At 40.6% G+C, this 13,382-nt stretch overlaps 2 protein-coding genes across 3 annotated transcripts in view; one reads left to right on the top strand and one right to left on the bottom strand.

Moving 5' to 3' along the window:
- Positions 1–7,019, bottom strand: part of DZANK1 (double zinc ribbon and ankyrin repeat domains 1) — a 134,750-nt gene extending 127,731 nt beyond the window's left edge. The window contains exons 1-2 of one of the 2 annotated variants that reach the window (XM_023731409.1): positions 7,007–7,019; positions 1,109–1,222 (exon numbers count right to left, since the gene is read on the bottom strand). In XM_023731409.1, the coding sequence (XP_023587177.1) occupies positions 1,109–1,217 (109 nt within the window). In that variant the 5' untranslated portion in view covers positions 1,218–1,222; positions 7,007–7,019. Of the gene's footprint in view, positions 1–1,108; positions 1,226–1,382; positions 1,409–7,006 lie in introns of those variants that run through there. The other variant, XM_023731408.1, reaches the window with a different exon arrangement.
- POLR3F (RNA polymerase III subunit F) overlaps positions 3,394–13,382 on the top strand; it is a 15,488-nt gene continuing 5,499 nt past the window's right edge. Inside the window, exons 1-5 of the mRNA XM_004376438.2 lie at positions 3,394–3,574; positions 4,571–4,688; positions 8,308–8,375; positions 8,799–8,866; positions 10,068–10,180. Coding sequence (XP_004376495.1) covers positions 3,513–3,574; positions 4,571–4,688; positions 8,308–8,375; positions 8,799–8,866; positions 10,068–10,180 — 429 coding nt within the window. The 5' untranslated portion in view covers positions 3,394–3,512. The remainder of the gene's footprint in view (positions 3,575–4,570; positions 4,689–8,307; positions 8,376–8,798; positions 8,867–10,067; positions 10,181–13,382) is intronic.

The following is a 13,382-nucleotide window of genomic DNA, read 5'->3' as shown; positions in this document are numbered from 1 at the left end:
TAAGTGAGAATAACAGCACAATTGGAAGAGCGTAGTCAATGTCACTGAACTGTGCATGTAGAAATTTTTGAAACAGTGTATCTTTGGCTATGTGTATTTTCACCAAAAAAAAAGGGTTTAGAAGTTAGAGGGTTAATATGTTGTGGGGTTGTTAACCAATGTCATAAAACAACATGTGTACTATACTTTCATGAGAAACTATTTGTTCTGTAAGCCTTCACCTGAAGTACAATAAAATTTAAAAAAAAAAAAAAAAGATAAAGAGGGCATAGTATAATGTAACATATTGTTCATTGGAACTCTAGGTCTAGGAAGCACAGGGGTCATAACATATGTACACATAAATAGTTTTTATACATTTCAGTTACTAAAATATACAGTTGGAATCTCAAAGACTTTTTAATAAGTGTATTTGTCCATATGTTTTATCTATAAAACATTCCTGTCTTATGTTAATTATATGTGCATGTCTGTGTGTGGGTGTGGGTGTGTGTGAAGAAAGAGTTTGATTAATAAATATTACCAAGAAATGTATTTATCACTTTATTTCTGTAATAATATTTAAGATTTATTTTGGCATTACTACATGCCAGATCTTGTGCATCTCACGTATATATCAACACATTTGCTCTTTGCAACGACTCTAAATGGTAGATGTAATTATCCATATCTTACAATGAGAAAACAGAGTGAGAAAGGCTAGGTAACGTGTCTAAGGTCATTAGAAATTGTCATGCCAGGGGTCAATCCCCAACATGTCTAAATGGCAAGCCAGTGTTAGCAGGTCAAGTTTATTATGCCAGCAAAATAATGGGCAACCTGGGAAAGACTGGGGATGCACTGGGACAGCTTACCTTAGCTGAGTTGAGGCTTAGCTGCAATATGTAATAACCCAAACAAAAGCTTGGTCAAAGCCAACTGTTTTAATCTAAATATACAGCACTCTAAAAGCCATCAAAGTATAACACTGTTCCAAATTTTGCAAGATTTACAAATCTCCCAAGGTCGTGACTAAAGAAAGCATGCGAAGAAGTACGTGAAGAACCAGATGAGCGCAAAGAGTAAGACAATGTTATTTCAAAGGATTTCAAATACATTTGATTCCTACCTGATTTCATTTCCAAAAGTGTATTGTTATCAATTTCATGTTTGGCTTTTCCAGGCTGAGGCACTCTCAGTGGTATGATCTGAGGGACACACACTGAACCAGCAGTCATCTTTTCTCCTTACGTTAAAAAAAAAAAAAGTGGATCAAAGTAAATGCCAATGTGTATCTATATTTGAACACAAAAGCTGAAGAAAAGCACTTCATTTAAAGTCAGCAAAACCAGTAACAAAAAAAGAAAAAAAGAGAAAGAGAATACTGTTAATATATCACCTACAGATATTAAACCAGTTGCCATCAAGTCGATCCCAAATCATGGCGGTCCCATGTGTGTCAGAGTAGAAATATGCTCTATACGGTTTTCAATGGCTGATTTTTAAGAAGTAGAACACCAGGCCTTTCTTTCAAGGTGCTTATGGGTGGACTTCAACCACCAATCTTGGGTGAGCAGCTGAGTGCTTTAACCACGTCTCTCCTACAAATATTAGTCAATTTTTAATCGAAATAGTTATTAAGTTTTAGCTGTATTATTTTTGCTGTTGAGGTCTTGTGTGGAGTTTCGATTATCTGAATACTTACCTCACGTCTGGGAAAAGAACATGAATCAATGGGACAGAGGAATGGGCAAATTAAAGGAATCAGGTGGAACAGAGACCATCACTAATGATCTGACCTGAGTTCCCACTTGATCATCATCACCTGTTCCAGCCTCCTGTAAGTGTACAACCTCTCTTGGCTTCAGGGCAAGCCATCACAGCAGAAGAACAGAAATTAAATCTGCATGTAGCATGAAATGTTGATTTAGAACCCACTCGTGGTGAAGAGCCAGGTCGTTAGCCCTGCAGTTGTCACCACAGTGATTCTTGCATTTGAAACCTGTAAAGAAACTTTAGAAGGACTGTAGAGTATCACTCGGCTGAAAGGAACTTGGCATGGATAGTAACAGTGATCAACAAGCACAAAAGTCTCCCATTCCATCTACTGTATTAACTACAAGTATGGAAGCCTTACTGATCTTTTTCCTGGGGGGAAGTGTCATAATTTTTAAAATATAAAAGGTTTCAGAAGATAAAACCAATCTCCATATCACAGCGACTATCTACAGCTATGCAATGCCTTTTGAAAATTCAATGATTGTGCGTACATTGGTATTACTCAATTATAATCTATATATTCACTCAATTTTTACAGCCTACTTCTTGCATCCTTGATTATTCAGTTTTCTATGTACTTATGTAATCTTATTTATCAGTTTGTGGTTAGGCATTTAGGCTATTTTTAGTTTCTTTTTAGTTCTGGTTGTTGCAAAAGCCGCTCTAAACATCTTTGTAGTCTGAGTTTTGTCACAGACCCTATCACCAAAGTGGGATAACTAAACGTAAGGGGTGAACTTAATGCCTTCTTAGATAGCTACAGGTTGGAAGCCAAGAATTTAAACTGCAGATACTGACAGCAAAGCAATAGCCCCTACAGAAATGTTGCTGGACTTGCGGGGCTTGCCTATCCCCATATTTCCATTCAAGTAAGAGGCAGTTAAAATAAAAATAGTTGAGAAATTAGTTTAAAATACAAATAGTTGGGGAGAAAGTCATACGCGCAGCAATAGTAGCTGCCTTTGGGAGGTTGGGGCGGCCAGCAGGCCCCAGGTGAAGGAGACCGAAAAGGACAAACAGCAGCGCTGAGTCAACAGCACCCAACACCCAACTCCCTCGCCTCCCGGATCCGGTACCCTTTAAGGTCCCCGCCCCCGCCCATAAGCTGCAGCCAAGGACGCCTGCATCCTTTCAGCGGGAGTTAGGGAGGTCCTCCTCCTCCTCCGGCCACCCAGACCCGGTTCTGGCCCCACCGAGGGTCCCCCACCGCCCCCAGCCTGTCTCTCGTCTCTCACCTCCTCTCTTCGGCTCCTCGGCTGCGGACCGGGTTACCACAGACGCTGCGAGCCGCGCCCCGCCCACTGAGAGCGCGGCAGGAGATTGGTGGAAACCCCGCTTCCCTAGTAACCAGCTCTGCCCCGGCAGTTTGGCCCTGACTTTGGTACCCACCTCGAGCTCCTTTCCCGAGACTCTACCTTAGACGTCCGGGTATATGCCTTCACAGAGGTTGGAAAGTGCTGAAAGGTGATATCTCCACGTAGAATGAAGGAATCAGTCTCGTTCGTCCGACAGGCATTAACATTCTGGAAAACAAACATAGCATAACAAAATGTAGAGGCGCCGGCGAGTGAGTCGGAGCAGGCGTGGCTTGGCCGCCTCAAGCCGACAGAGAAGGAAGAACTGGCTGCGACACGAGGAAGAAGGCCCCTTGTCCCCGCCTGGGGGATATCTTGCGTAGGTTCGCCAGGTTCTTCGGCTTGTTATTTAGGGACACAGTGCTCATCTCCCCCGCACGGGCCCGGATCTGCTCCCTCATGGCTGAGGTGAAGGTGAAGGTGCAGCCGCCCGACGCGGATCCGGTCGAAATAGAAAACAGGTAAACCAGTGAGGCTCGGTTCCAGGGTCCCATGAGCACACGGGAAGGGAATTGCGGGTCTCTGGACCCTCCCTTCCTTCCCCAGATAAAAGAACTCTTAAGTTCAAAACGAGTTTGACAGTTTGCAACTCTGTGTAACTGACTTTTCCCTGATGGTAACTGACTTTTCCCTGATGGTGTTTGCGAAGTTGGGATGATGTGCTTCCTTCCCACATTACGATGATCAGTGCCAGAAAGACCTCTGCGTTTGGCTGTGATATTCGTGGATACGTGCATTGATCCAGGATTTGCCTTGTCACTAAGGGAACACCCGGAACAGAACGTTCAAGCGGAGTTAGGGGTGCAGTTTGTGATTACTTCGGTGTAGTATTGAACTTAAGATTTTAGGGCACCTGAAGCCTCTCCCAATTTTATATTCTCTGGCAGTGCACTGCAGTTTTTAGATTTTATGGTTTTATAAGACCCCCACCTTTCTCAAACTTTTATGAGTAACACAGATATGATGAGCCTATGATAAGGTTAAGATTGGCTTATTTTTGTTTGGTAGGGATGATTCCAAAAAGTAGGCCACAGTTATGGTACAGTGCCATAACAAGTTTTGTCTTCTGCCAGAAGTGTCTGGAGTTGCCTTCTGCTTACAGACTTATCGCTATCCAATGCACTACAACTTAATTTTTTCATAGTTATTCCATCTGAGAAAATTGAAGCCTCAGCTTTATTTTTTTTTTCCTGTGTTTTCATTTGACTTTCATTCTAATTTAAAGCTGAAATGAGTGAGGGAAAGAAATACTCCCCTTAAACAACAATAATAATGTAAATGTGCGTTTAGAAATGTGTCTTAGTTTTTTATATGATTTGATTTAGAATCATTATAGAAACACAGATTATCTGCCAAATATGAAAATAAAAGACAATTTCAAACCATTCTGCTTGTGTTTCCCCTTACTGCCGCTTGAAACAGGTAAACATGCATATCATTAATGGCTTTGTTCCTAGGATTATAGAATTATGTCACCAGTTCCCTCATGGGATCACAGACCAAGTAATTCAGAATGAAATGCCTCATATAGAAGCCCAGCAGCGGGCAGTGGCCATCAATAGACTGTTGTCCATGGTAAGATGAATCCAAATCCATAATTACTTACATGTCATGATTGTCATTACTTCTTACTATGTAGCCATAAAATCAGAAAGTGTGTTAGGTTGTAACTGATCCAACTACAAACCAGAAAACAGCACAGACTACCTAAAATGAGGGAAGAAGAAATTCGAGGTCATTTTACAAGAGGAATGAAAATAAATAGTACTTTGTTATAACTATTGCATTTTTTAACCTAATTGTCACTAAGGTACATAAGGATACATAAGAATAATAGTCTGTGCTTACCTTCTGTTTGCTTCTTACTGCTATCATTGTGCCCTTCCCTAGGCATTCACAGAGCCAGTTCATCTGGGTATCAGTCTTACCCTGGGCATTTTAGGCAGCAGGAGTGAGTCCAGTTGAGTGTCAGTAGTCTAGCCTTTGGGAAGAAGTGCAGCCTCAGGCTCCAGTGAGGTAACAGAGGGTTGTTTCAATGAAGCACTTCTCCCTACCCTTACCTCTTTTTCTGTCTTCCTTAAGCACCTAGGACCCTAATGCTGCTCTCCTCCAACTGTCCAAAATCACCCCACCTACTGGTACCCAGTGCTCTGAGTCGACCTATTTCTCCTTCCTTTTTTCCATCATCAAAGCTCCCATTTCCTGAGAGCATTTCTGTTGGATTTTTAAGGGCTATGGATATGGAGACAGGTGAGCCTTCTGTTAAATCACTCCCTTCAACCTTCTGGCTCAAGGGTTGGTAAACTCTTTCTATAAAGTGCCAGATAGTAAATATTTCAAACTTTGCAGACCATATGATTTCTGTCACAACTACTGAACTTTATGGTTTTAGCAAGAAAGTAGCCACAGATAATACATAAACAGATATGGCAGCGTGCTAATAAAACTTTATTTATAAATTCTAGCCCAAGGGAAAAGGAATGTTGGTATTTCTGGTCCGTTCATCATGAAGGTCTTCAGCTCCAGGGAGGGTAGAGGAAGGGATTCTGGGAGGTCGTGGCAGTGGGAAATGTTCTTTTTGTCCTTTGATCACTCTCACAGCTCTTTCCTTCCTGAGAATGATCATTAGCACCTTCCTCTCTTTCACTGTCTCTGCAGTCCCCACCCACCACCAGTATATTGGCTATAGGCTGTAGGCAGTGAATTTTAAGGAATGGAATGATTATTAATAAATCACCAAGTAAGTGTTGCTGGTTTTAGCTCTTTAACAGTTTTTAAATCCTCCCACCCCTCCATTTTCTATTCCTGTTACCCTTGCATGAGTTCAGCCTCTTGACTGTTACCTAGAATACTGCAGTAGCATCCTAACTGGATTCCCTGGCTCCATCTGCCACAGAGCAGCCAGCCTCCTGTCTTAAATGCAGGTCTGACCAAGTCACTCTCCCATCTAAAATCCTTCAGTCACCTCTTGAGATTCAAGTCCAAACTCATTGCCTTACCACACTGAGTCCCTACCTTCCTCACCAGCCTCACCTTCCTCTGCCACTCTGCCTCAGAAGTTAGGTTTCAGAAGGAACAGCTGCTTTTGGTTCCCTGCCACACCATGCTGTTTCATGTCCCAGGGGCTTTGCTCATGCCATCCTCCCTGCTTAGAAGGCTCTTCTTCCTTTTCTTCACAGACTGATGAATTATTTCTAGGAAGCTTCCTTGAATGTAAAAAGGGTGTGGTGGAGGACTCTGACCAGCCTCTAACTTCACAAGAGGGAAGGAGAATCAAAATTAACAGCCCAAGGCTGATTCCTATGAGGCAGAGGTCAGACATGCTTCCTTTCTCTGCCATCTTTACTAATTCCAAATCCAACTGTCGCTCCCATGGCACTTTTTACTTCTCTGCTGAGTTCAACAATTCATTGCAGTGGCCCACAGAACTCACAGACAATACTCACAATTATAGGGTTTATTAGGGAAGTAACAGGTTACAATTCAGGTTCAGGAACACTCAGGATACAGTTCTTCCATCAGGACAGCCTCTTCTCAGCCATGCCTGTAGGCATGCCTCTCTCTGGCCCCTTGGCCTCTGTCCTACTTGGGCAAGTATTACAAAGTTCTTTTGGCTCTTCCAATAAGTACCTGGCAGCATCTCACTCCACCAGTAAGCCTCGGCCCAGAGGCACTCAGCTCTAGTCCCATGGGTCAGCAAACATTCCATTGAGTGCCCGGAGAAACCCTACTCTGCCAGCAAGCCTCCTACCTGAAGGCACTCAACTTTCTCACTCCATAGGCTGGGAAGCCCACCACGCCATGTCCTGCTGGTCTCCTGCCAGTCTCCTGGTTGTGCTGCCTCTGCAGCTGACATTTCTCTGCTGCCACTTCTCGCCATCTTAAGTGTTAACCTCTCTCTCTCTGTCTCCTGGTTCCAGGAGCTTCTCAGTGTAGGGATCCTAGGTCCAAAGGACACACTCTGCTCCTGCCTCTTCTTCCTTGGTGGTGGTGAGATCCTTCCCTCTTGCCTCTGGGATGGCTCATTTTAAGCCTAGCGGGATGGCAAAACTGACCAATCCCCTGGGTGGGCCACAATTACCTTATTTGCACAGTCCCCCCAGTCATTTGGGTGGGAATTACAAGACCATGGCGAGAAAGGCCACACAAAGGCAATCTGTCACACCGCACTGCACCCTCAGGTTGGGCCACAGCCTCTTCTCTGAGTGCCCATTCCACCCTTTGCTTACCTCTGTCTTAACACCGACCAGATGGTATTGAAGTTAGCTGTTTCCCTTTTAGAATTTATATTTGTCCCTCTAAACACCTATCACAAAACCTGGCATGGTACAGGTGTTCAGTAAATGTTCATAGGCTGCATAAACCACCAAATGGTGTCTCCACATTGAGGTTTGTGGTCCAGTTTTGGCACTTAGTGGGGTCAGGGTAGGGAGAGAGGCCATCGTTGTTCTTTCATATGTAAATAACCTGTTTCCAAGTTTTGGGTCTTCCTAGTCTTAATTCACGGGACGGGGGCTTCTCAGCCATGGCTTCCCAGAACTGCCAGAAGCCCAATGGTGTGGCCATCTGCATTCTACTAAGTTCCGGCCGAAGAAAATATAGAAGCATGTCAGAACATGCTTTATTTTACTTTTGATGTAGTATATAAAAATGCTACTATTACTGGCCTTTTATTCATCAGTTGACCTTTCTACCTAATTTTCATGTAACAGTAAAAATTATACACATCATTAAATGTCACTATTCACTTTGTGAATTTAATCATTATGCTATAGAATATGCATATTTAGCCTTTACTTGAACCTTGTATTTATGTGAATTATATTTTTATTGTATTATATGTATTTATTCCATTTGGATTTATTTGAATTTGGATTTTTACTTACTATTCTAAAGCTGCCCATTTAAAATTATTTATGCATTGATCATATAACCAAGCAAGGATCTAGCATATAGGAAATTGCTAGATACTAATATTTTGAAAAATGATGGATAAAGAGCTAAGTTTTGAAAAATATATTGCATGTGATATATAGGCAAAAACATAAGTCTGAAGTGAGGAATTGACAAATTGTGGGAGTAGAATGTTTTAGTCTGTGTAATAAAAATATTAAAGTATGCATGAACATTTGATATTGGATTTGATATATTTTCAAAATAATTAACTGCTATTTTCTATAAAAAACAACCCTAGGGTCAGTTGGATCTCTTACGGAGCAATACGGGCCTTTTGTATAGAATAAAAGACTCCCAGAATGCTGGGTAAGCACTTGTTTCTTTTTAATTTTAAGAAAGTTTTAATTATTACAAAAGTAATGTATGTGTTGGAGAAGAAGCCAATACAAAACTGCATAATGTAAACCTGTCACCCCGCCCCCTTTCATGAGCCCCGTTTCCCAGAGATAAGCACTCTTAATCTCTTTTTCTTTTCTTTTCTTTTTTTAAACAAAAATGGGATCATGCTATCCATACTGTTTTGTACCTTGTTTTTTTCACTTACTGTATCTTGGACATCTTTTCATTGTGATACATACAGATCTGTCTCATTCTTTTTAAGGTAAGCACTTGTTTTGGTAAATAAGTCAATTTGATGACATTGTCTGCTAATTCATTTGAGTAGTCATGTAGATTAATAGACTGTCCTGTACCCCTTTGCCTTTTTAATTCTACTTTATTTCCTTGCAGTAAAATGAAAGGATCAGATAACCAAGAAAAACTAGTATATCAAATCATAGAGGATGCAGGAAATAAAGGTAACCGTGTGAAGGAGGACAAACATTGTCTTTGGGACCAGAGAGGGATTTAAATCTGGCTTTCCAAAGTGTGGCTCAGTGTGTAGTGTATGCTGCCATTTGTGTCAAAATGAGAGGAAAAGAATATGGCATACATATGCTTGAAGGACCCAGAGTGATGCAATTGTTGCCTCTAGAGAGGCAGGAACTAGACAGCTGTGGCTAGACTTGGAAAGAGACTTCTGGATTCTGGATCACATAGGGGTATTGTCTGTTCAGAATAAATAAATTAAAACCTAAGTGTTTTTAATCCTCACTTTTTAACTATATGAGTTTGGACAAATTACTTAAACTTTGTGGGCCTTGGTTTCTTGATCTGCTCTGTTAATTGTGGATAATAATATCTCTCTGTTTGTTAATAAGAATGAAATGTAAGCAGATAAAGTGCCTAGAAGAGCATAGCACTATCTGACCTACCAGACGGTGTCAGCAGCTGTTTAGTTCCCCTGCTGTCCCCCTTAAGAACGATTTCTAAATTACTGCTGTTACCATTTAGGATCTGTTTGAGTCATTGTACACTTAATTCCTATATTTACTCCTAAGAATTAAATTAACATCTTAAAAATATCAGAAAGCCATCCTCAATTTAAAAAAAAATTCTGTCTCTACACTGGGAAGAAAATAAAGCATTTTTTCATAAAATTCCCTTTTCATATTCAACAATACTTATTTTCTTCTTTGAGGGAAAACTCCTAGCTTCTCACGCAGAGCTTTTAGTAGCTGTAAGAACCACAGTCTTCCTTATTCTGTCTCACAGGTGTACCCATTGCTGTCGAGTTGACTGTGACTCCTAGCGACCCTATCGGACAGAGTAGAATTGCCCCATAGGGTTTCCAGGGAGTGGCTGGTGGATTCAAACAGCCGACCTTTTGATTAGCAGCCGAGCTCTTAGCCACTGCACCAGCAGGGCTCCTCTCCCAGGTATAGTGTTGTATAAATAATGGGTATACGTGAGTCGGAACTGACTCGACGGCACCTAACAACAACATACATGCATACAGTTGCTCACCTAAAGGTTTTTTTGGTTCCGGTTGGAGATGGCAGCTGACTGACCCAAATCTAAGTTTGTTTCTCACATTTACATCTGAAGTGAAAATATTAGAGAACAGAGATTGGAGTAACAAAAATTCTGTGGCGTTCAACTTACTTTACTTTCTTATAGGTATATGGAGCAGAGATATCCGATACAAAAGTAACTTGCCACTAACAGAAATCAACAAAATTCTAAAGAATTTGGAAAGCAAAAAGCTTATCAAAGCTGTTAAATCTGTGGCAGTGAGTAGCTTTCTCTTTTCTGCCCCAAAATATTCACTTAATGTTTGTTGCTTCAAATGTATTAGGGGTTTTTATTGTTCTTTAAGCTATGTCATGATTGAAAACAAATAGTCGATACAGATTTTTTAAAATTTAGTCCATATTGGATTGGTTTTGAGGTGCTACATAGATTTGTCAGTCCCTGGTGATGTTTTACCCACTCAAAAATCTAAAACTTTTTTACTGTCTTCAGTGAAGAATTTTTGGAGTCAGGGGCATTTTTCTGAACTTTGTGTCAGGTAAGATAATTTAATCTCACATATTAACTTGCTTATTCAACAAAAACTTATTTAGCTTTTGCTGTGTGCCAGGCACTGGGATAAATCAGTGAACAAGTCAGAGAAGGATCCCTGCTCTGATGGAGCATCTGTTCCAGTGCCTGGGTGTTTCTTCTCTTCTCATCCTGCCCAGCCCTGTCACATCCTTCAGGTGCTCCCTGATCCAGAGCTGCTCCCTCAGTGACATCAGTTGCTGACCTTTGAGCTGTTAACTGAAGTCTGGTGGTTACAGATTTCAGCATATAAGCATTTGATGTTTATCAGTGATTTTATTTATCAGATTATATTTATTATTTTACCACTTTCCTAATTTAGAATATTATTTCCCTTCCATATTCTTTAATGGAAATTTTCAAACTTGTACAAAAGTAGAGAGAATAATGTTATGAACCCCCATGTCCCCGTCACTTAGCTCGATTTTCTAATTTTCCTTTTGCTTCATTTCACCAATTTGCCTTCTGTATCTTTTTTTAATAAGAGCTTTATTGAGATATAGTTTATATACCATAAAATTCATCCTTTTAAAGTGTACAGTTCAGTGGTTTTTGTTATATTCACAGAATTGCACAACGGTCACCATCATGTTCCAGCCCCTGGTTCATGAAGTATCAGTACCTCATTCCTTTTTATTACAGAATAAAATTCCGTTTTATGTATATACCATATTTTGTTTATCCATTCATCAGTAGATGAACTTCTGCATCTTTTTAAGGGTTAAAATAATCTTAGTTAGATCTTAACGTAAAATGCAAATGTGTAAAACTTCCTGAAGCAAACATAGGAGAAAATCTACATAATCTGGGGTTTGATGATGAGTTTTTAAATACAACACTAAAAGTATAGTCCATGAAAGGAAAAAATGGTAAGTTGGGCTTTATTAAAATGTAAAACTTCTGCTCTGCAAAAGATACTGATAGGAGAGTAAAAAGACAAGTTGCGTACTAGGAGAAGATATTTGCAAACCACTTATGTGGTAAAGGACTTGTATCTAAAATACACAAAGAACTGTTAAAACTCAACAGTAAGAAAACAGCCCAAGTTGTTGAATTAGTGTATGTTCTGCTGTGTATATTCTCAACAGCAACAAGTAAATTACTTATAAAAAAAAAAAAAAAAAGATTAAAAACGAGCAAAAGCTCTGAGCAGACATCTTGCCAAAGAAGATATGTTGTTACTATTGGCGTGGAGTTGATTCTGACTCATGGTGACCCCATGTGTGCAGGGTAGAACTCCACCATGTGGTTTTCAAGGCTGTACCTTTTGGAAGAAGATTGCTGGGCCTGTCGCCTGAGATGCTTCTGGGTGGGTCCTAACTGCCAACCTTGCAGCTTAACCATTTGTGCCACCCAAGGACTCGAAAGAAGATATACTGATGACCAATCAGCATACGAAGAAATGCTCAACATCATTTTCCATTATTTAAGTGCAAATTAAAACAACAATGAGATACCACTACACACCTGTTAGCATGGCTAAAATCCAAAAAACTAACAACGCTTGCTGCTGGCGAGGTTGCAGAACAACAGAAATTCTCATTCATTGCTGGTAGGAATGCAAAATGAGCATAATTCCCACAGCTTAAGTGTGGGCTGCACTTCCTTCCACATGTAAAAAAGAAAAAAGTAAACGAGAAACCTGGCAAACACTACTTCAGCCAGGTAATAAAGGTTCACATCAACTGTGATAAGGTGTGTTGATAGTACGTGTATTGTCTTGATGTGATGAGAGGAACTTTTACTCTGTGCTCTTCCTCCCAAAAACACGTTGTTGTTGATTGTTAGGTGCTGTCATGTCAGTTCCGACTCATAGCGACCCTATATACAACAGAACGAAAAATTGCCCAGTCCTGTGGCATTCTCATAATTGTCGTTATGCTTGAGCCCATTGTTGCAGCCACTGTGTCAGTCCATCTCATTGAGAGTCTTAGTCTTTTTCGCTGACCTTCTACTTTACCAAGCATGATGTTCTTCTCCAAGGACTGATCCCTCCTAATAACAGGTCCAAAGTATGTGAGACATAGTCTCACCATCCTTGCTTCTAAGGAGATTCTGGCTGAACTTCTTCCAGGACGAATTTGTTCATTCTTTTGGCAGTCCATAGTATATTCAGTATTCTTCACCAGCACCACAATTCAAAGGCGTCAATTCTTCTTCTGTCTTCCTTATTCATTGTACATCTTTCACACGCCTGTGAGGCAATTGAAAATACCATGGCTTGGGTCGGGTGTACTTCAGTCTTCCAAGGTGACATCTTTGCTTTTTAACACTTTCAAGAGGTGTTTTGCAGCAGATTTGCCCACTGCAATGCGTCTTTTGATTTCTTGACTGCTGCTTCTGTGGATGTTGATTGTGGATCCAAGTAAAATGAAATCCTTGATAACCTCAGTCTTTTCTCTGTTTATCATGATGTTGCTTGTTGGTCTAGTTGTGAGGATTTTTGTTTTCTTTATATTGAGGTGTAATCCATATTGAAGGCTGTGGTCTTTGGTCTTCATCAGTAAGTGCATCAAGTCGTCTTCACTTTCAGCGAGGAACGTGTCATCTTCATAATTCAGGTGGTTAATGAGTCTTCCTCCAATCCTGATGCCCCGTTCTTCATATAGTCGAGCTTCTTGGAATATTTGCTCAGCATACAGATTGAATAAGTATGGTGAAAGGATACAACCTCGACGCACACCTTTCCTGACTTTAAACCACACAGTATCCCCTTGTTCTGTTTGAACGACTGCCTCTTGATCTATGTACAGGTTCCTCATGAGCACAATTAAATGTTCTGGAATTCTGATTCTTGGCAGTGTTATCCATAATTTGTTATGATCCACACAGTTGAATGCCTTTGCATAGTCAATAAAACACAGGTAAACATCTTTCTGGTATTCTCTGCTT

This window comes from Trichechus manatus, unplaced genomic scaffold (assembly GCF_000243295.1).
Source record: "Trichechus manatus latirostris isolate Lorelei unplaced genomic scaffold, TriManLat1.0 scaffold00042, whole genome shotgun sequence".
NCBI classification, from domain to species: Eukaryota; Metazoa; Chordata; class Mammalia; order Sirenia; family Trichechidae; genus Trichechus; species Trichechus manatus.
Note: the sequence above shows the minus strand (reverse complement) of the source record. Positions and strands in the feature narration are given on the sequence as shown.